Source organism: Polypterus senegalus, chromosome 4 (assembly GCF_016835505.1).
Source record: "Polypterus senegalus isolate Bchr_013 chromosome 4, ASM1683550v1, whole genome shotgun sequence".
In the NCBI taxonomy this organism is placed as follows: Eukaryota; Metazoa; Chordata; class Cladistia; order Polypteriformes; family Polypteridae; genus Polypterus; species Polypterus senegalus.
The window spans coordinates 5,133,450-5,156,837 of NC_053157.1; the positions used below are offsets into that span (position 1 = coordinate 5,133,450).

The 23,388-nt window shown below is 41.5% G+C and overlaps 1 protein-coding gene across 2 annotated transcripts in view; it reads left to right on the forward strand.

Moving 5' to 3' along the window:
* Positions 1-23,388, forward strand: part of usp38 (ubiquitin specific peptidase 38) — an 83,600-nt gene that overhangs the window by 40,850 nt on the left and 19,362 nt on the right. For both annotated transcript variants that reach the window (XM_039750190.1, XM_039750191.1), the window contains exons 6-9: positions 1,460-1,618; positions 7,180-7,373; positions 10,919-11,012; positions 13,624-13,730. In XM_039750190.1, the coding sequence (XP_039606124.1) occupies positions 1,460-1,618; positions 7,180-7,373; positions 10,919-11,012; positions 13,624-13,730 (554 nt within the window). The remainder of the gene's footprint in view (positions 1-1,459; positions 1,619-7,179; positions 7,374-10,918; positions 11,013-13,623; positions 13,731-23,388) is intronic.

Genomic DNA, 23,388 nt, shown 5'->3' on the forward strand with positions numbered 1-23,388 from the left:
TGAGTGGGCTCTGTGGTGGACTAGCGCACACTGTCTTGAGTGGGTTCCTGCCTTGAACCTGATGCAACTCCAGCCACCATGACCATGAATTAGATTAAGCAGGTGGCAGTATTAGTGTAATTTACATATGAAGAAAAATTCTATTAGAAAAAAGGACACTCCTCATACCCGCACACGTACTGACACATGCACGCTTGACATGTGTCTTTGGAGATACAGTGGAACCTCGGTTTGTGAGTAACTTCGTTTACGAGTGTTTTGCAAGACGAGCTAAAATTTTTAATAAATTTTGACTTGATAAACAAGCGACGTCTTGTAATACGAGTAGTCCGTGTACGCTTTGTCTGCTAAGCGTCATGTAATCACAACTGAGCTGATGGTTCTTCTCTCTCTCTCTCTCTTGCTGCGGGATTGTGGGCAATCATCTCCTATTCTCTGTCTGAGTCAGCGTGCCTCACTCATATAGTCAACATCCGTACGAGTGTATACTGTTTACTACAGCATTGTGACTGCATGTGTGTGTGTTCGCGCGTGCATGCATGCGAGTCCCCGTCTTGCACCACCAACTTTATTCAGCTTGAAACAGCAACAGCGGGGTTATTTATTGTAGCAGGATCTGCCACTCTCCTATACACAGACACAGCAGTCAGGCAGGGTCATGGCCAAGTAGTACTGTGCCCTGCACATTTATAATGTTCCTTGTATCACCCACTGACGGCAGGCGCTTATAGCATGTCCGCAATCTTTTTACAGCGAACTGCTATAGCGCTGGGAGACTGCGGTTGCTATGGGATGCTCTTCCGCATGTCGTCCCATTGGGTGGAATCCCACAAGAGTTTAGAAACTCACTCACACCAGCCATGATTCTTTTCAAAGGTAAAGTGCAGGTTAATTTGTTTTATGTATTTTTACTCTCATATTTTGTATTAATCATTTTGATATGAATAGTTTTGGGTTGTGGAACGAATCAACTGAGTTTCCATTACTTCGTATGGGGAAATTCACTTTGATATACGAGTGCTTTGGAGTGCGAGCTTGTTTCCGGAACGAATTATGCTCGCAAACCGAGGCACCACTGTTTTAGAAAACACAAGCAGATACACGAATAGATGTGCCCACGCACAATGACGACTTAGTGTGGAATCTGAACCCGAGACGGGAGGTTTCCAGGTGTCTTCTGCTCTGACCACTCATATTTAATCACTAAATTCATCCATCCATTATCCAACCCGCACATGGGGAGAACATGCAAACTCCATGCAGGGAGGACCCAGGAAGTGAACCAGAATAAACGTTTGAAATGTGGTACTCCTTTTTGGCACCCCCTGTATATAATATTCATTGCTAGGAATACTGATTAATACTCATAAATGCTAATGACCAGTATGTATTATTGTGACTATATATAATATTATTCATAGTAATGCATAATCATTTCAAACCCTTTTGTGTCTTGCAGGTGGTCCCACATATTGTGGATTTAGTCCAGTCGCTAAAGAGTGATGGGCTTCCAAACAGTAAAGCGTTTCTTGTTCAATTTACTGAGCTCATACACTGTATGATGTACCAGTACTCTGGTTTTCCTGATCTCTATGAGAATATCCTAGAAGCAATAAAGGTAAGAACTCCATCTCAGGGGGCCAGGCCACACAATTTACATAACCATTTAATACTTTACATTTCTGCTGAGTTGCTTCTAATAAGGTCCTTTGGTGATTTCTTCAGTCTGCAGCCCTCCAGTCCCACAGTAATCCATTGGGTGCCCAAATTAATTGTTTGAGGCGAGTGGCGTAATTTTAGTGGTACGGGAAACGAAGAGGAATAAAATACATGACAAAAATTATTCAGGTGTTTAATGGCTTTTCTCAGTTGCTGCATAAATCATTTGGAATCACGGGGTCTCATTCATGAAACATTCATGTTTGTAAATTTATGAATATATTTGCACATAAGAGATGGTCCAACAAAAAAGCTCTGCATTGAATGCAGATTTGACTGAAATATCTGCACAGGTTGATGAATCCCAATCAGTTGTAAATGACCACCACATACAAAGCATCAACCGCACATAAAATTTGGAAAAGGTGAAGAGGAGGAAGAAGAAGATTCATCATATTGCTCAATTAACCTAAATCCCCCAACTCCGTAGTGTGAATTGATTGAACCGATCACAGGAAGAGGTTTGGGAGTAGCCACCCGTATACTTGAATCAGGCTCCCAAAATGAAAGATTGGTTCCAAATGAGATGTCTCGACAGTCTTCAGTCCAACAATAGAACAACAACAGTAGGCAAACATGGCGGTTTTAAAGTCGGGCAGGGGAAGTGACGTCATCCTCGAGTCCAGGTGAAATTTCCCGTGGTTGGTCTGCTGATGAAAAAAGAGGTAGGATTAGTGCACTCTGCCACCCCCTGGTCTGGCACAGAATTATCCCTTCACACGTGCACATGTATGTGACAGTCGACATAGAGCTGATGTGACTTGCTGAAAAACTCCAGTTTTGTTTCATTTGGCCAAATTCCAGTCTGGCCTTTTTTTTTTTTTATTGGAGTCCTCCTGGGTCTTCTTTTTTTTTTTTAGCCCACTGTCACTCAAAAAAACGACAGATGGTGCGATCAGACACTGATGGACCTCGACCTCGGAGTTCAGTTCTCTTGGGAAGTTGTCTTTGTCTCCCATTCTCACTGTCCTCCTGCCCATTCTGGAGTCGATTTTCCTGTTGGCAGCCGCATCCAGGGATGGTGGGCTACAGACCCATGCAGCTTATTCTTCTTCATAATATTTGCAACTTTTGTCACAGTAACATCAAGCTGCTCGGAAGATGATCTTCTAGCCTTTGCCTTTAACATGCTGCTCTATCATTTTCCTTCTGATCTCCTTAGTCATCTCTCTCCATTGCTTTCTGTGCACACGATGGCACCAATCAGCAGAGTGGTGACTTTTCTCCATTTAAATCTGCAGAATGGCCGATTGCACGATTGGAGATGTGTGATAGTAATGAAGGAAAATGGATCTAACCAGGATACAAAAAGGAGGATAGGGTCCAGATGGGCAACTGCATAAGAGAAAAAGGACATCAGAATCTGTAGTTTGAGAAACAAACACTTTACAGGTCCTCAGTTGTCTTCTTCTGTAAATACATGTCAAATCACAGCGTTCTCTGCAACAGCGTTCTTTTCCTGTCCTGGTTAGATCCAGCTTACCCTCTTCTCTCAAGAACAGTAATGTACTGTAGTACTACCTTGTTAGCCATTATGAATGTAGTGTGAAGTCAAGCAAAATTACCCGTTTTATTGGCTCACTAAAAAGATTACAATATGCAAGCTTTCCACATCAGTTACAAACTATCAATTACAAAACAATTACATCTTGCCTGAAGAAGGGGCCTGAGTTGCCTCGAAAGCTTGCATATTGTAATCTTTTTAGTGAGCCAATAAGAGAGGTCATTTTGCTTGACTTCTCACTGGACATTTTGTATGAAATCTTCTGTTTCTTGGCAGTCTGTCACATGGAATAACTTTCATTCTTGAGAAAGCTGTTTTCCTTATGGCCATTTTTGAACTCTGAGCGGACCCTAAGGCACGCCAGTACCTTGCAACCCAAGTGAACAGAATAACAGGTGTCAGTGGTGCTAATATTGTTAGAAAGGTTTCTCTAATATCCAATCGGCATCAACGCACATGACTGACTGAGACTGATTGAGGATAAGGTAACGGAGTTGACCATTAGGACACTGAAGGGATTGCTGCCAAAAACGGGGCTTTGCTGCCATATATCAGTAATAAATGTCAAGAAATAATGGCCATTATATGTACTAGTAATGGCTTGGTTATATTTTTAAATCAGCTTAATGGTATCTAGATTAAAAAGTTATCAGTTTCTATCATATACATGAAAATTTCTGGGAGACCCCAAACTTTTGACTGGTAATACTTATTTTTAAGCTAATCTTTAATTTTTTTTCTCTTGTTTCCAAAATAATTAATTATCTATTAGCGCTTTTTTTTTTTGTCAATTGCTCTGAGGTCTGTTGCTTTGAAGATATGACACCTTATTATCACATTTGTTCACATTGTACTCTTTCCTGCTTATTGTTAATGTCCAACTTTTCCAGTTCACTCATAACCCCATGTCAAAAATCCACTTGTGGAGTTTTGTGCATAAATGCAGAATTGTTTAAGAGAGAGAGAATTTCTGTACACCAGGGGTGGGCAATGTCGGTCCTAAAGGGCCGCAGTGGCTGCAGGTTTTTGTTCCAACCCAGTTTCTTAATGAGAAGTCAGTTACTGCTGATAAAGCTCTTATTGCTTAAGGACATTCCCAGAGTTGACCCTAAGCTGCTCCTGGGTTGTCTTTGAGTTTTCCTGCTGGTAGATGAGCTTTTGACCAACTCTGCAACAACAATCACATTTATTTATATAGCACTAGCCACTCTACGTGTAGTAGTAAAACAGGACAGACAAACTTTAAAAATCAAACAAAAAGGTATCGCTAGCTAAGCGAAAGCAAGTTACGCTCCAAAACACAGAGGTAGAGCGTCTCCCCCTCCCCTCGGCCCACAGCCTCTGTTTCAGATTAGCACGAATAAATCACTCCTGCAAGCAAACTATGATTCTTAGCGTGCTAAGAGAAGACGTAAAATCAACCCAGAATGTTCAAGCAAATTCTAGAAAAAAAAATCCAATCTAAATCCATTAAGTAGTTCTCTCGTTTGCTAACTAAGCGGATATAAGATACACCCCAAGGCTGGTGCGTGTGTGAGTGCGTGAGTGTGTCGCTGGCATTAAGAAAGTTAACTGACTTTGATAGTTGATGTCTGTAGACATGCATCGTTTTAGTAGTCTTGCTTGTTAAGGTCCCCCACCCCTTAATTGCTTATTTCAATCTTGACTGTTTAAATGGCTCCTTATTAGCAAAAAGATGTAAATGACAAAGCTGCTAGCAGTTCTCCATCTAGCTTGTTTCTATTTACATATGTGTGTGTTCATCATGCAGTATTTGATTTAATGAAAACTTAAAATGATCCGTTTTAGGCTTCAAATCGTTTAGATGACATCCTTGGAAAGGAAAAAAATCTACGGTATAAGAACCTTACATTGCAGACTAACATGTCATAGAATTAAATAAGGCCTGACATTGGCAAGGATTGGTTTATAATAAAGCAATTGGATTGGAATGAAAACCTGTAGCCCTCCAGGACCGACATTGCCCATCCCTGCTGTACACCAACTGGGACCTCCTGAATGTTTGGGGCAAAGAACCGTTTGTTTTGTCCCCCTTTTCTCCACAGTTTAAAATTACAAATCCCAACAATTCAGAGCTTGCCATTAAAGTGTACGCTGCAGACTTTCATTGTAGGGGATTTGCACATTTTAGTCACACAACACTTTTTCTATACAGTCAACGCTATCCCCCAACCCCCAGAACCCCCAAACCCCCAACCCCCCCACCATTTCAGGGCACCATAATGTTTGGGACACGGCAATGGCAGGTCTGTTAATGCCATTGTCATATTTAGTTCTTTGTCGCATATCACCTCACATACAATGATGACTTGGAAGTCTGAGATTCATAGACATCACCAGGTGCTGAGGATCTTCTTTGCTGATGCTATGACAAGCATCTACTGCAGTCATCTTTAGCTCCTTCTTGTTTCGGTGGGCTTGTCCCCTTATGTGTTCTCCTCAGGCCTGCTCAGTTGGATTGAAATTGGGTGACTGACTTTGCCATTCAAGAATTTTCCATTTTTTAGTGCCATCCCATGAGTTTTGGAGGCATCTACTGACACTTGAGCCGATGAGATGTTTCTACGCACCTTAGAATTCATTGCGTCACTGCCATCAGCTGTTCCATCATCATTGAGGACAAGTGTGCTAGGACCTGTGGCAGCCATACATGCCCAAGTCATAACGCACCCCCAGATGAGGTGGTCTGCTTTAGCAGTTTCTTCTCGTCTCCACACTTTGCTCTCACCATCACTCTGATGAGGTTCTTCTTTATCTCATCTGTCCACAAGACCTTTCCCCAGAATTCCACAGGATCTTTGGAGTCCTTTTTCACAAACTGTGATCTGGCTGTCCTGTTTTAGTGGTTTGCATCTCACAGTGTGGCCTCTGTGTTTCTGTTCATGAAGTCTTCTGCTGAAAGCCATCTCTGACACATCCACATCAGCACCCAGATGACTGTTTCTGGTCTGTTGCACGGGTGTTTGGGTCTTTTTCTTGACCACAGTGAGGATTTCTTCTGTCCTCAGCAGTGGAGGTCTTCCTTGTCCCACCAGTCCCTTTCAGATAACTGAGCCCACCAGTGTGTTCTTTCTTCCTCATGATATTCCAGGCAGTTGATTTCAGTAATTTTTCATAAACGCCATAAACCTTTTTATCAGTGTTTTGTGTTACGTTTAACACAAGGCATGATTCTTTAGGTTTTAAATGATAAAGCACGAGGAAGCTCAAAGTACATGGCAATATATCAATATTTCATTCTAATCATAGAAGTTCAGTAGCCAATATAATGAATAAAAGTTAAAATGTCAAATGTCAGAGATGACTGTGTGCAGAGGGTGCAGACCTATAAATACCTGGGAGTGCAGCTGGATGATAAACTGGACTGGACTGCCAATACTGATGCTCTGTGTAAGAAAGGTCAGAGCAGACTATACTTCCTTAGAAGGCTGGCGTCCTTCAACATCTGCAATAAGATGCTGCAGATGTTCTATCAGACGGTTGTGGCGAACGCCCTCTTCTACACTGTGGTGTGCTGGGGAGGCAGCATAAAGAAGAGGGACAAACTGGTGAGGATGGCAGGCTCTATTGTAGGCACAGAGCTGGACAGTCTGACATCCATGGCAGAGCGAAGGGCACTGAGCAGACTCCTGTCAATCATGGAGAATCCACTGAACAGGATCATCTCCAGACAGAGGAGCAGCTTCAGCGACTCTTCAGTTCCACCCGTGGGGGGTAGACGTTAACATTATACATAGTTATTGTCTGTTATACCTGCCTCGCACTCTCCACCTTGCATTTTTTAATTTCAACTGCGCTTTTATTGCTGTTTAATTTAATATTGTTTTTTTATCAGTATGTTGCTGCTGCTGGAGTATGTGAATTTCCCCTTGGGGATTAATAAAGCATCTATCTGATTCTATTTTTTCTTGTCTACATGTAACTTCATTTTTAAGGAGCTTCCTAAACCCAGCGAGGAGAAGATCAAACTTGTTCTGAATCAAAGTGCCTGGACTTCACAGTCAAATTCTTTAGCTTCAGGTCTTTTAAGGCTCACAGGAAAATCGGAAACTGGTAAAACTGGCCTAATAAACCTTGGAAACACGTGCTACATGAACAGCATTATTCAGACGCTCTTTATGGCCACTGAGTAAGTACGGCATTTTGCACTTTTGCTTTCATTGCCGGTTTTCTTGTTCCTAAAAGAGAAGCCCTGCCTTTTTTATTTTTTTAATCAACTTGCCCCTTCACAAAGATTTCAGCCCCCTTTTCACTTTGATCACATTTTGTTCTGTTGCCACCTTCTAGGCGGAGTGGTGGCTGTGAGGCTAGGGATCTGCACTGGTTCGAATCCCGTAAATGCCAAAAAGGGACTCTACTCTGCTCTGTTGGGTCCTTGAGCAAGGCCCTTAACCTGCAATTGCTGAGTGGTTTGAGTAGTGAGAAAAGTGCTATATAAATACAAAGAATTATTATCCATCCATCCATCCATTATCCAACCCACTATATCCTAACTACAGGGTCACGGGGGTCTGCTGGAGCCAATCTCAGCCAACACAGGCCACAAGGCAGGAAACAAACCCCAGGCAGGGCACACACACACCTAACCTGCATGTCTTTGGACTGTGGGAGGAAACCGGAGGAAACCCACACAGACATGGGGAGAACATGCAAACTCCACACCGGGAGGACCCAGGAAGTGAACCCAGGTCTCCTAACTGCTAGGCAGCAGCACTACCCACTGTGCCACCAAGAATTATTATTATTACTAAAATTGTTTAAATTCCTTTTTTTCCCCCTCGTCATGCACCACTCAGTACCCCGGAATGACAAAATTAAAACTGGAGTTTAGAAAGTTTTGCAAATTTACTAAAATAAGAAAAACGGAACTATCCCATTGATACAAGTACACCCCTTTTTCAGCAATTCCAGCCCGGAGTCGTCTTGGGTCTGACACAATAAACTTTACACTCCTGGATTTGGGGATTTTCTGCCATTCTTCTCTGCAGTTCCTTTCAAGCTCTAACTAGTTGGACGTTGATCTTCGGTGGGCAACAGTTTTCAGGCCTCTCAAGAGATTGGGTGCAAGTCTGTGCTCTGCACCGGCCACTCAAAAACATTCGTAAGAGTCGTCCCTTGGCCACTCCTCTGTTGTCTTTCCTTTGTGTTTAGGGTCATTGTCCTGGAATGGTATTGGACAGGTGATGAGCGGAGCCAGCATTCCTACAGACACGATTGGGTTCAAGTCTCGGATCTATCTGGACAACTCAAGGACATTCCCAGAGTTGACCCTAAGCTGCTCCTGGGTTGTCTTTGAGTTGTCCTGCTGGTAGATGAGCTTTTGACCAACTCTGCAACAACAATAACATTTATTTATATAGCACTAGCCACTCTCCCCCAACCCCCCCACCCCGCGTAGTAATAAAACAGGACAGACAAACTTTAAAAATCAAACAAAAAGGTATCGCTAGCTAAGCGAAAGCAAGTTACGCTCCAAAACACAGAGGTAGAGCGTCTCCCCCTCCCCTCGGCCCACAGCCTCTGTTTCAGATTAGCGCGAATAAATCACTCCTGCAAGCAAACTATGATTCTTAGCGTGCTAAGAGAAGACGTAAAATCAACCCAGAATGTTCAAGCAAATTCTAGAAAAAAAAAAATCCACTCTAAATCCATTAAGTAGTTCTCTCGTTTGCTAACTAAGCGGATATAAGATACACCCCAAGGCTGGTGCGTGTGTGAGTGCGTGAGTGTGTCGCTGGCATTAAGAAAGTTAACTGACTTTGATAGTTGATGTCTGTAGACACTTCATTTCATTCTCGTTTTCTAACCCAGTTATTCCCAACAAATGTCACTTGGGCCTGGAGCTTCTCACAACTAGCACAAGGCAGGAACAAACCCTGGACTGGGTACACACACACACACACCAAACAAACATGCCAATTTAGTGTCTACAGTCCACCTAAACTGCATGTCTTTGGACAGTGGGAGGAAACTGGAGCACTCGGAGGGAACTCACACGGACACAAGAGAGAACATGCGAGCATGAACACTGATTGCTTTAACTATGAGGCTGCAGCCCAGCCACTGTGCCACCATGCCGCCTGTCCGTAGACATTATCATCTCCGGTAACTATTCCCATTTTTATATTGGGGTCACTATTTTTTATTTATTTATTTAATTTAAACTCCAATACAGGTTTTGATGTAATTTTTACATCCAGATGCCTTTCCTGATGGCAACCTTTTATCTGGGCATGTTGTATCCAAGTTCTGCTTTCTAAAACACTATACTTTTTAAAAATGTTCTTACATACAAATTGTCATGTGAACGTATACCATTTATGCTATTCAGATTCCAATTCCTTATCTATACTAATAAAAGGCAAAGCCCTCACTGACTGACTCACTCATCACTAATTCTCCAGCTTCCTCTGTAGGTAGAAGGCTGAAATTTGGCAGGCTCATTCCTTACAGCTTACTTACAAAAGTTGGGCAGGTTTCATTTCGAAATTCTACATGTAATGGTCATAACTGAATCCTACTTACGCACATATATACGTCCATAGCCTGCAGCTCGGTCACCGTGTGAGGCGGAGTTGTGTCCCCCATCACCACGCCTCCCACGTAGTTGGCAGCCTGCCCATATAAGGCCGTCCACCATCAGCAATCCAAGCTGTGAGAAAACACTAAAAAGGAGGCGTGTCAGACGTCGTGTTACATTTTCTGATGCAGCTAGACGGAAACAACTTTGTGACGCTGCTGCCAAATACTCGCAGAAAAATCCACAAGTTAATAGACACGCTGTCGCTAAATACTCACAGGCTAATCCACAAGTTCATAGACACGCTGCTGCTAAACAACCGCCAATGCCTCTTAAACATCTTAGATTCACAGGTGATGATTTTAGTAGTGGACACTTTGATGTTTATGAATGTTTAAACTCTCAAAAGGTGGATGCGAAGTTATCGATGAAACTGGTTGTGTGCTCACAACGCTTGACAGATGCCGAATGTCACTTCAACACAAGTCCTGCAAATACTAACGTAATTGAAACAAACCATGAAACTCAAACCGATTATGACAGTAGCAATCCAAGCTGTGAGGAAACAGTAAAAAGGAGGCGTGTCAGACGTTGTGGTACATTTTCTGATGCAGCTAGACGGAAACAACTTTGTGAGGTTGCTGCCAAATACTCGCAGAAAAATCCGCAAGTTAATAGACACGCTGTCGCTGAATACTAGCAGGCAAATCCACAACTTCATAGAGACGCTGTCGCTAAATACTCCCAGGCGAATCCACAAGTTCATAGACACGCTGCCGCTAAATATTCGCAGGCAAATCTAATTGAAAGAAATAATGATAATCAAATCCTTGATGACAGCAACACTCATAACAGTGACAAAGCAAATACATTGACAATCAGGTTACGTTATTTTTAAAATGTTTCCTTATCGTTTTCATAACTTCTTTAACACACTACTTCTCGCTGCGAAGCGCGGGTATTTTGCTAGTACTAAAATAAGGCCAGAGCTTCAAGCATGTCAAAATAATTCAAACATGCAGTGTGTATCCTCGTGTATCCTCAGTTGTATGCTGTGCTTTCCTAATAGCACGTAAAAAGCAGCATGAGATAAATAGTTTGATCTTGTGTGTATTATATGAACCTTAATTTTACATTTTTTTTTGGTCTTCTAGTTTCAGGCGATCAGTTCTTTCCCTGAACCTCAATGGATCTAACACGTTAATGAAGAAACTTCAGCTGCTGTTTGCTTTTTTGGCACACACTCAGGTTTGTTTTTTCCTTACAGTTCTCAGTTTTTATTGTGGAGTTCGGTTTGTCGTGCCTTTCACGCGTAGTCTTGCTAGTTTGACTTTAGAGACCCGCCTTGTATTAGATTTGACTTTATCAAAGGAAAAGTTTGATATTTTTCAAGTCCAAGTTATTTTTTTCACAAATGTGGTATTGCATTCATTTGTCGTGGGGAAACTCTTCTTACGTGAAGGATTTTTTATTTATTTTTAACAATTCCGCAACTGTTTTTGCAGTTTACTATGGCGTCTATGGGATGTTGATCCAAATGTGACAACAAAAGAGTTAAAACTCACAGAGTACATGTAGTTTCAGCCAAGAATTTTCTTGAGTATCGATTCACATCTTGGGCTTCAGTAAAATGAGGTCTGTGGAGCGCTAGTCCGAATGTGAAAACAAACTTTTAACTTACCTAGTGTGCCCCCTTTGATGTGGTAAAAGTGTTTAATTTCAGGAAAGGTGCTGTTTTTCATCTTCTTCATCTTGTTTGTCTTCTGTTTTGTCGTCTTCTTCTTTTGGCTGCTCCCATTAGGAGTGCCACAGAGGATCATCTTTTTCCATGTCTTCCTATCCTTGTCATCTTGCTCTTGTCATACCCGTCACTACATCCATAAATCTCCTCTTGGGCCTTCCTCTTACCTGGCAGCACTATCCCTGGCACCCATCTCCCAATTTATGGGGCAGATGGTAAATCTGATCAGACATTCTCGGCACTGCTTTTCTGTTAACTAATCTGTTCACAGTGACGTTTTTGTGTAAATAAGTAAATTTGCACAAAACCACATACAATCTTGTGAAAAAAAAAAGTGAACCCTCTTATCATTCTATGGTTTTACGTATCAGGGTATAATTAAGAAACATCTTGTCCTTATCAGCTTCTAAAATTATTTAAATCTAACTTCAGGTGTTAAACAACACACAACACATTCCACCATGTCATTATTTATTTAACAAAAATAAAGCCAAACTGGAGAAGCCACATGTGGGGAAAAAATAAGTACAGCCGTGGCCAAAAGTTCGTTCTTTCTTTCTGAAAATTCAAAGTACAAGTGCTTTAATCCCCTGTAAAGATCAACAGTAACTGCAGCATACACGAAACGAGCTGCAGGAACCCATGCATCCACAGTGGTCCTAAAGCACGGGTGTCAAACTCCAGGCCTGGAGAGTAGTGATGGGAAGTTCGGATCATTTTACTGACTCGGATCTTTGAGTCTCGTTCAGCAAAATGAACGAATCATTTTTCGAGTCATTTCGTTTAATTCTGTTTCCGGCTCAGACTGCATACTAGGTTAAGCTTATGGGGCTGTCACGTGATGAACGAACGACTCAAACCCGAAGACTCGAGAGATGAACTAATCAATTCTGTTTCCGGCTAGACTCAGTTGGTTAAGCTTATGGGGCTGTCACGTGATGAACGAACGACTCGAAACAGGTGAATCAATTCCAATACAGAAACTATAGGAAGTTGCGCAAATGCGCATGCGCAACTGAACGAATCACTCCCACGAGACGACTCGTTCTTCCCGAGTCACATTAAAGATTCGTTCAAAATGAACGAATCGTTCAAGAACGACCCATCACTACTGGAGAGCCGCATGTGGCTGCAGGTTTTCTTTCTAACCCTTTTCCTAATCAGTGGCCAGTTTTCACTGCTAATTCACTTCCTTTCCCTCTATTTTAATAGCCCTGTTTTTAAGGATTAAGTCTTCTGAATTGATTCCTTTCTTCATTAAATGACAGCCAAACAGAAATGAGACGTGAAACAAGCCAACAGATGACCAGCTAAATTTGGGCTTCATACTCCAACCAGTTCCTTAATGAGAAGCTGATTCTTGCTTTTAATTAAACCCGTTATTCAATTCCATGAATTGTCGCTGCTCTCTTTTTGCCACAGCAGATATTTCCAAAACTGTTGATATTCTGTTTTTTTCTTAGAACTCCTAAAATGTTTTGGTAACCTGAGGGATCAACCTTACTGAGACCTTCATCTTTATTTTCAGATTTTGTTTGATGGCTGCAGGTTAGCTGGTCATGTCCTGCTTGTTTTATGTCTCATTACTGTCCGGCTGCTAATTAAGGAAAAAACAACTAAGGAGCCTGAGTCAAGCTAATTAAAGCTAAGGCTAAAGAAGTTAATTAGCATCAAAAACTGGTCACTAATTAAGAAGATGGTTAGAATGAAAACCTGCAGCCACTGCGGCCCTTCCCTAAACACCATTTTACAACATGTTTTCAGTCTCAACGCAAGGAATCGCTAATCAAGAACATTCTTGACTTGAAAATCGATGGCTCAGAGTCTTAAAATGCAAGTCGAGTACAGCAAAGGCAGAGATCTTCATGCAGTAGTTTTAAAATAAATGCTAGCCTTAGACTTGGGGGGGGGGGACTGAAGAGGCTCCATGAGGGCTCACCAAAATGATCCATTCACTCCACTGAAAAGCCGAGTGAATAAACCGCATGGACAGACTCCTTGGGATTGGTAGATGAGGGTTAGGATTTTGCGGCCAGGTTGAAACAGTGCTGAATTATATATAACTTCATGCTCTCTTCATTCTTTCCTGATTTTTTTTTTTTTCTTTCTTTTTTTCAGAGAGCGGCCTATGCACCCCACAGTTTTTTTGAAGCTTCAAGACCACCATGGTTTACCACTGGCTCGCAACAGGACTGCTCAGAGTACCTCCGATTTCTGCTAGACAGGTACTTTATCAGGCAACATGCTGAGTAACGTGATTTGAATGGTCTTTTGTTTTTTTTTTGTTTTTTTTTAAACCTCATGAATTAATTACATTTATAAAGCACTTTTCTCGCTACTCAAAAGAGCTTTACGCTGACAGAGGGTGCCCACTTCAACCACCCCCCAATGTGTAGCAACCATAGGTAGCCATTAGTGCACTGGTATGCTCACCGCACATGAGCTGTTAGGTGGTGAAAAGATGACGGAGACACTTGGTCAATAAAAGATGGGATCATTAGGGCGCCAAAATGGTTGAGACCATGATGGACAATTTAGCCAGGACAGAAGGAAGAACCCTGATGGTCTTTAATGACCACAGAGAGTCAATCACTCAGTTTAACATCTCGTCTGAGGAATGTTGTCATATTTACAGCACAGCGCCCCCATCACTTGTGGAAGAAATAAAATTGTAAATAAACTATTTAAGAAATGTGTTAAATATTTGAGTCAGTAATCGGGCAGGAGGAAGCTTGCTCAATGCGTCTTTAATTATCTACTCATCAAATGTTTAAAGAGGCAGCAGTCCTGTTATAACGGTCTACCAAGGGACAGAAGTGCTCAGCAAATGGTGGCAGAACAGAGAGAGAGAGAGAGTGTCATACTTCTAGATTGCTGAATTAATTCTTACATATTCACCTGACATTTACTTTGATTGGCTCAGAACACATGAGAGCATAACCAGCTCACATTTTCCAAAATAAAAGGCTCATTTTACTGAATTCTTGGTCCCTACAATGCTTTCCACTACTTCTTGAGTTGCTGTGTATGTGACATCAGGGTACATGATAGTCGGATAACTTCTTGAACCATCACCCACAGCCTTCTTGTTCTTTGTTGTTCACTTGAACTTTATCTGCTTTCCTGATATGCTTAAACGATACGTCTTCTTTTTCTTTTGGCTGCTCCCGTTAGGGTTTTCCTTAGCGGATCATTTTTTTTCCATATCTTCCTGTCCTCGTCATCTTGCTCTGTCACACCCATCACCTTCATGTCCCCTCTCACCACAGCCATTAACCTCCTCTTAGACCGTCCTCTTTCCTGGCAGCTCTATCCTTCGCATCCTTCTCCCAATATACCCAGCATCTCTCCTCTGCACATGTCCAAACCAATGCAATCTCACCTCCCTGACTTTGTCTCCCAACTGTCCCACTTGAGTTGACCCTCTAATGTCCTCATTTCTAATTCTGTCCATCCTCATCACACCCAATGCAAATCTTAACATCTTTAACTCTGTCACCTCCATTTCTGTCTCCTGTGCCACCGTCTCCAACCCATATAACATAGCTGGTCTCACTACCGTCCTTATTCCCCCTATATACCACTTCTAAGGTGGATGGTATATTTTTAATGTGGAAAGCACACCAAAACACTTTGTGAGCAATAACTATATTAGCCCTCAAAGTGACTTATGTGACCCCACACTGCACTGGGGCATTGGGATCCACACACAGACCACAGAGTAAGCACCTACTGCTGGGCCTCACTGTGATAGTAATGACCATCACCCCCTGGGTGACCTAAAACCTCTAAGAGAAAGAAGGCAGGAAGAAGTTTAAATCATAAACAACCATTTTATTCTCTTCGAAGAGGAAGCATTCCTATTACAGGACGTTGTAATGAGACGCACACCCTTCTCTGCTTTTTAATACACATGTGAAAGGTACAGAATTAGATTACTTGCATCACACAAAGTTTATCATCATCATCATCATTGGCTGCTTCCAGTTGCTAGCCAGACACGGAGCAAAATGAACCGGACTAAATTATAAGTGGAAGCGAAGGTTTGTGATACGGTTTGCATATTTGCAGCTGGAGATCCACAAAGGGAGAAAATGAATCAGGTATCATAAAGTACTTTTTATTCCTGAGATTTTAGCCCCTGCCAGGAGCCTTCATCAGAGGATAATGCTTAGACTTACAAGAATCAAAGGCAAAATATAGCAAAATTAGGTGGGGGGAGCTAGGTCAGTGTGTTCGGGATGGAGGGGGTTATTGGTCATAAAGTTTTTGTTTATTATGAATGTGTTCTTCTTAAGTTTGCATATGCTGGGTTTATGTCCAAACTAGCGGCTGGGAGCCTGATCGAATTGGGCTACAAATTCAACGTTTGTGAAATCCATATTTTCTCTGCAAAGAATTATTTGTTTTTTTAAGTCCTTGAAATGATTTTGTTAATCATGGCACTGATTTGTGCTTAAAATAGACCTTTTCGGCCAATGTAATGAAGAACTTCCTGTTTAAATGGGGTTGCGAGACGTGAACTCAGCTCTAGACAAACTGTATTTTACGACTCTAATCAGAGTCGGAGTAATAATTATGTTGCCGTGATCATTTTAGATCTGAGATCAGCTAAAATTTTAAAAATTACCATTGTTAATACCCAGCCGTCATTACTCAGTTTGCCAATAGATGTCAGAAGGACGGTTGCCAAAACCGAACTGCCCAAAGATAGATTTCGACATACCAAGTAAATGGCGATACGTTCTAAATTACTTATGGTTCCAGAGCTGTCGAAGGGTTTAAGTCAGTCGACGATGTTAGTCCTGGAAAGTACGCCCCTCCAAACCAACGTTCCAAAAACCAACCTTAACTTACTGTTATCTGCTCAAACCAGCACCGACTTACTATACTCGGCCGTCCAGCGGCATCACTGAAGCGTTCGAACATTCTTAGCCAATCAAGCAATGCTGCATCCGCGTTTACCACGTGATGTTCTAACTACAGAGGCAGAGTCCCATTGTATGGTTCTAACTTATATTGAGTCGAGGTATTGACGCGAACACGATACAAACGGGGTATTGACGCAAACACCATACAAACAGGGTATTGACGCAAACACCATACAAACGGGGTATTGACGCGAACACCATACATACGGATAGTATCAAATTATATATAAGGGTGTCTGTTAATGGTGTTTATGTCTGATAGCCAAGATTCAGCCAGCTCTCTGTCACTTTTAGTACTGGCCTTAAATCTAAAATACCCTAAATACAAAGAGGACTGTTTGATTTATGTTAGGTAGATTGCCCAGAGGGGACTGGACGGTCTCGTGGTCTGGAACCCCTACAGATTTTTTTTTTTTTTCTCCAGCCTTTGGAGTTTTTTTTTTTTTTCTGTCCACCCTGGCTATCGGACCTTACTTATTCTATGTTAATTAATGTTGACTTATGTTTATTTTTTATTGTGTCTTCTATTTTTCTATTCTTCATTTTGTAAAGCACTTTGAGCTACATTTTTTTGTATGAATATGTGCTATATAAATAAATGTTGATTGATTGATTGACTTGTACATTATCTCAGTTAAATATATGTCCTATTGATTTTGTATGCGTATAGATCAGTGATCGTGAGTTCTTCCTTCTGACGGCGTTGCGATGTTCCTGTATACGTGTTGCGATTCTTTTTGATGTTTTTCCTATGTATGCCGCTGGGCAAGAACTGCATGGAATACTTTACTCTGCGTTTCGTGTTTCTGCTGTTGATTTCTTGTTTTTAGCATTAAAAAGGACCGTTCACAGGCTTAACACGGTCAGCCAAAACACATCGATCATTTAATGTCCAGCATCGCATATTTGCTTTGCCATTTTCAGCTCCTTTCTTGGTCAGCACAGAAGCTGAAGGCCACTGCCTTTCTATTTTTTTTGGAATGTATTGATTTTTATTAAAATCAACATAACATTCCATACAAATAAGTCGAACCCCGCCTATGAGAAAGAGAGCTGGGCCAGGAGAGAAAAACTTTAAGCTAGTATAAATAAGTAAATAGATAAAGTAATAAATGAGTAAAAATAAATATAGTTAAAAAAGAGGGGAGAGAATCCACTTGCTCAGTTTAAATGCTTATTCTAAAATGTTATTGATCAGATAATGCCAGGTTTTGAAAATGTTTTGCACAGATCCTCTAAGTGAGAATTTGATTTTTTCCAGTACATAACAGGGATGGGTAATGTCAGTCCTCTGGAGTCGCAGTGTTTTTGTTCCAGTCCAGTTTCTTAATGAGAAGTCAGTTATTGCTGATGAAGCACTTATTGCTTAAGTGACATTTTGATGCTTCATTTTAGTGGTCTCGCTTATTAAGGATCTCCACCCTTAATTGCTTATTTCAATCTTAAACTGCTGCATTCAGTGTTTAATGGCTCCTTATTAGCAATAAGATGTAAAAGACAAAGCAGCCAGCCGTTCTCCATCCACTTTGTTTTCATTTACATCTGTGTGTGTTCATCATGCACTGTTTGATTTATTAAAACACTTACTAGAAAAATGTGACCGACTCTGTTTTAGGCTTCAAATAATTTTAATGGTAACCTTGGAAAGGAAAAAATCTATGATATTAGAACTTTACATTGCACAGACTAAAAACCAATAAAAATATATAAGGTCTGAGACTGAGAAGGATTGGTTTCTAATTAAGCAATTGGGTTGGAATGAAACCCTGTAGCCACTGCGACTCTCCAGGACCGACATTGCCCATCCCTGATCTAGAAGAACCAAACAAGTAGAGAGGGTGTGTGATGAGAACAACTATTAGGTGCATCCATTCAATAATAATAATAATAATAATAATAATAATAATAATACATTTTATTTATATAGCGCCTTTTCCATGCTCAAGGCACTTACAGCTTTAAAGAAAGAATGGCAGGGTATACAGTATATAGCATTGTACAAACCAAATAAATAAATAAATAAAGAAGATTAAGACAGTAAATTCAGAGAAAAAGCCTAAAAGACAACATAATTGATGGCCCAGCACACACATACACACAGGTTACATGAGCATCTTGACATGGAGGTAAACTGAGAGAAGGGTAATAAAGTCAAGTAGAGCTAAAAGCCGTCCTGAACAGATGAGTTTTGAGTTGTTTTTTAAAAGAATTCATGGAGAGTCAGCTGACCTGATTAATTTCGGTAGGTCATTCCAGAGTCTGGGCACTCGCTATACAGCTGAAGGCCCTGCTGTCACCCATGGAGTGTAGATAAGTGTGGGGCACAACAAGGTTGCCAGAATCGGAGGACCTTAGTGGGCGGGCGGGCAGGCACATAGTGATGGAAAAGGTCACTGATGTAGTTTGGCGCGAGGTTATTTTAAGGCTTTGTAGGTTATTAGTAGGATTTTACATTCGATTCTGTAAGACACAGGGAGCCAGTGAAGACGGAGCAGGATGGCTGTGATGTGCTCGTTGCTGCTGGTTCGAGTAACGACTGTTGCAGCCGAGTTTTGAATAAGCTGGAGCTGTGATATAAGATTAGAAGGCCTGCCAGCAGCGAGTTACAATAATCGATGCGGGATGTGATAAAAGCAGGGACAAGTTTCTCAGCATTAAAAAAGGAGAGGAAGGAGAGAACACGGGATATGTTACGGAAGTGAAAGTAAGAAAGTTTCTTAATGTGATTTATGTGGGCGGAATAAGAAAGGGAGGAATCAAAAATGACACAGAGATTCTTTGCAGTAGAGGCAGGTCTGATGAGATCACCGCCAAGATGGACTGGGAAAAGGAGCTCATTTTATTAAGTTGCATTTTAGTCCCAATTTGCCGGAGTTTAGTTTTGTTGCAATTTAATTTTAAAGAGTTCTGCTCCATCCAGGTTTTAATTTCACTGAGGCAGGTTGTGAGCTGAGAAAGCTCTGATGAAGTTCCACTTTTAACATTGAAGAACAGTTGAGTATCGTCTGCATAAAAATGATAACCCAGTCCATAGCTATATGGCCAAGGGGAAGCATATGAATACAGAAAAGCAGAGGACCGAGGACAGAGCCCTGAGGAACTCATTTGCCTCCTATTTCTGGAGAAGTTTCTACTGCATCTCAAGTGATGTCATGAATGTACTTTTGAGTCCACATGGATCATGCTTAAGACCTCAGTAATAGAGGCAGCAGCAATGAGCTTTGGCGAAATGGTCACTGGTGCTTGACGTGGTGAGAGTCCTAGGATCCAATGGCAGACACCAGCAGTTGTAGCGGGGCTACATAGTAATAGTGTCAAATGTTAGTACTGAGTGCGTCTTGTTTCCATCGTCCCGTTTGCTGTTTGTGTGCGCCAGTAAATGTCGTCCCCATAAATACAAAGGGGGATGGATGATGGAAGGAAACCGCAACCCCAAGCCTGGAAAACACCTGCTAACTATCATTCAGTTACATCCAACACAGGAATATTTAAGCAATCAGGAGGAAACAAGGAGGAGAGAGGAGAGGAGAAAGAAGGAGACCATTTTTTCAGAACCACAAAGTAACTTACCTGCTGTTTTTTCACATAGTGCTTTTACCCACCCATCCATCCATCCATTGTCTAACCCGCTGAATCCGAATACAGGGTCACGGGGGTCTGCTGGAGCCAATCCCAGCCAACACAGGGCACAAGGCAGGAACCAATCCCGGGCAGGGTGCCAACCCACCACAGGCTTTTACCCTAGTTTGTTTTTCATTCCGCTGGACTGTCTTCCATCCCTCATCTGCAGAGACCCCGGGGTCGGATCATCATCCACCACGTGCCGAGGAATCACTGTGAGGTTGCTCCATTTGCCGGGAAATTCAAACAACTCACTTATCTCTCGTACAGTCATCTGTCTGCAGGACAGTTTTTATACATAGATAGATAGATACTTTATTAATCCCAAGGGGAAATTCACATAATCCAGCAGCAGTATACTAATACAAAGAAACAATATTAAATTAAATAGTAATAAAAATGAAAAAAATTAAAATAAAATTAATGTTTATAACCGGATTATAATTCACGATCATTCATTCCATTTATCATTCATTGTTGTTATGCTTTGTTTGTTATACAGTGCATCCAGAAAGTATTCACAGCTCATCACTTTTTCCACATTTTGTTATGTTACAGCCTTATTCCAAAATGGATTCAATTAATTTTTTTCCTCAGAATTCTACACACAACACCCCATAATGACAACGTGAAAAATGTTTACTTGAGGTTTTTGCAAATTTATTAAAAATAAAAAAACTGAGAAATCCCATGTACATAAGTATTCACAGCCTTTGCTAATACTTTGTCGATGCACCTTTGGCAACAATTCCAGCCTCAAGTCTTTTTGAATATGATGCCACAAGCTTGGCACACCTATCCTAAGCCAGTTTCGCCCATTCCTCTTTGCAGCACCTCTCAAGCTCCATCAGGTTGGATGGGAAGCATCGGTGCACAGCCATTTTAAGATCTCTCCAGAGATGTTCAATCAGATTCAAGTCTGGGCTCTGGCTGGGCCACTCAGGGACATTCACAGAGTTGTCCTGAAGCCACTCCTTTGATATCTTGGCTGTGTGCTTAGGGTCGTTGTCCTGCTGAAAGATGAACCGTCGCCCCAGTCTGAGGTCAAGAGTGCTCTGGAGCAGGTTTTCATCCAGGATGTCTCTGTACATTGCTGCAGTCATCTTTCCCTTTATCCTGACTAGTCTCCCAGTTCCTGCCACTGAAAAACATCCCCACAGCATGATGCTGCCACCACCATGCTTCACTGTAGGGATGGTATTGGCCTGGTGATAACCGGTGCCTGGTTCCCTCCAAATGTGACGCCTGGCATTCATACCAAAGAGTTCAATCTTTGTCTAATCAGACCAGAGAATTTTGTTTCTCATGTTCTGAGAGTCCTTCAGGTGCCTTTTGTCAAACTCCAGGCGGGCTGCCATGTGCCTTTTACTAAGGAGTGGCTTCCGTCTGGCCACTCTACCATACAGGCCTGATTGGTGGATTTCTGCAGAGATGGTTGTCCTTTTGGAAGGTTCTCCTCTCTCCACAGAGGACCTCTGGAGCTCTGACAGAGTGACCATCGGGTTCTTGGTCACCTCCCTGACTAAGGCCTTTCTCCCCCGATCGCTCAGTTTAGATGGCCGGCCAGCTCTAGGAAGAGTCCTGGTGGTTTTGAACTTCTTCCACTTATGGATGATGGAGGCCACTGTGCTCAGTGGGACCTTCAAAGCAGCAGAAATTTTTCTGTAACCTTCCCCAGATTTGTGCCTGGAGACAATCCTGTCTCGGAGGTCTACAGACAATTCCTTTGACTTCATGCTTGGTTTGTGCTCTGACATGAACTGTCAACTGTGGGACCTTCTATAGACAGGTGTGTGCCTTTCTAAATCATGTCACATCAACTGAATTGAGCACAGGTGGACTCCAATTAAACATCTCAAGGATGATCAGGGGAAACAGGATGGACCTGAGCTCAATTTGGAGTTTCATGGCAAAGACTGTGAATACTTATGTACATGTGATTTCTCAGTTTTTTTATTTTTAATAAATTTGCAAAAATCTCAAGTAAACTTTTTTCATATTGTCATTATGGGGTGTTGAATTCTGAGAATAAAAATGAATTTAATCCATTTTGGAATAAGGCTGTAACAGAACAAAATGTGGACAAAGTGATGCGCTGTGAATACTTTTCGGATACACTGTATGTTACAGGGGCAAGGGAGGTTTTGTTGTATTTATATATGGTGGTGTCACATTGTTGCTATGGTATATATATAATATGGAAAATAAATAAATAAATAAAAAAATATATATATATATATATATATATATATTTATTTTCCATATTTATTGTTTCATTTAATACAATTAATCAGTTTAATTTTACATATCTGCTTTTCTGTTGTGCTTGTATTTGCACCGTCGATTGTGGGGGAAAAAGTTTATTTGTTAGAGGTACGGCTTGATATTTCGATTTTACCTCAGTAATTTATCCAGGCCACAGGTCTTGGAGGTGTAGCTGTCGGCTGGGAAAGGGGTCGGCCGTTACACAGTAAATTGGTGTAACGTTAGCAGGAGGTTCTCCCACATTGGACTGAGAAGGACTGGCAGAGCATTTTGGCAGCAGCTACAGCAACAGTCAAAGCAGAGTCCAGTGTGTGGTTTGATGCTAACATAGAGAATGGCTTCCAGGAGGCCTCAGATAGGTTCTGGTAAACTTTTTAATGAGTCAGGAACACTAAATGGTATGTTACTTCAACGTTTCCCAGCAAGAATGGGAAAATGTTAAGAAGCGGAAGGAGCACTCAGAAACTTGTAAAATCTGTGGGTACAACCTCTTCAGAGGAAGCAGCGGCCAAAGCGTTGGTTGGGGCCATGTCCATCTGTAAGACTGAGGTCACTGTGGTAACGACAAAAACTCCATAGTGAATGGGATTGGAAGTCTGACCTGAAATGCTGAAAGTGCTGGTGGTATTGGGGAGGGGGTTTCAGGGGGGTTCTGACTTTTATGCTTTTTTTGGTGTTGTATGGGAATTAAGGACCAGAAGGGTGGTCTCTGCATTTAAAGAGGGGAGACAAAAATTCTAGAGTTTAAATTGGAGGTGATTGTGAGATTCACTAAACAGATGAAAGAAGCACGACAGTTGAATGAATTTCATGCCGTACCTTTAATCAGGTTTGTACAGCAGCTGAAGAACGAGGGCAGTGAGGGTACTGTAGGAGCTTTCAATAAGTGGGCAAAATGTGCCACCTTCAGGGCATTTTAGAAATATACAGCAGATAGTTATTTGAATTATATAGTTAGTTTAAAAAAAAAAATCCTCCAGTGACAATATGTTTTTTACACTTTAACCTGATATTTGTTGAGAAATAGCCCATAATAGTACACTTTAGTTCCATTGCTAAATGATTT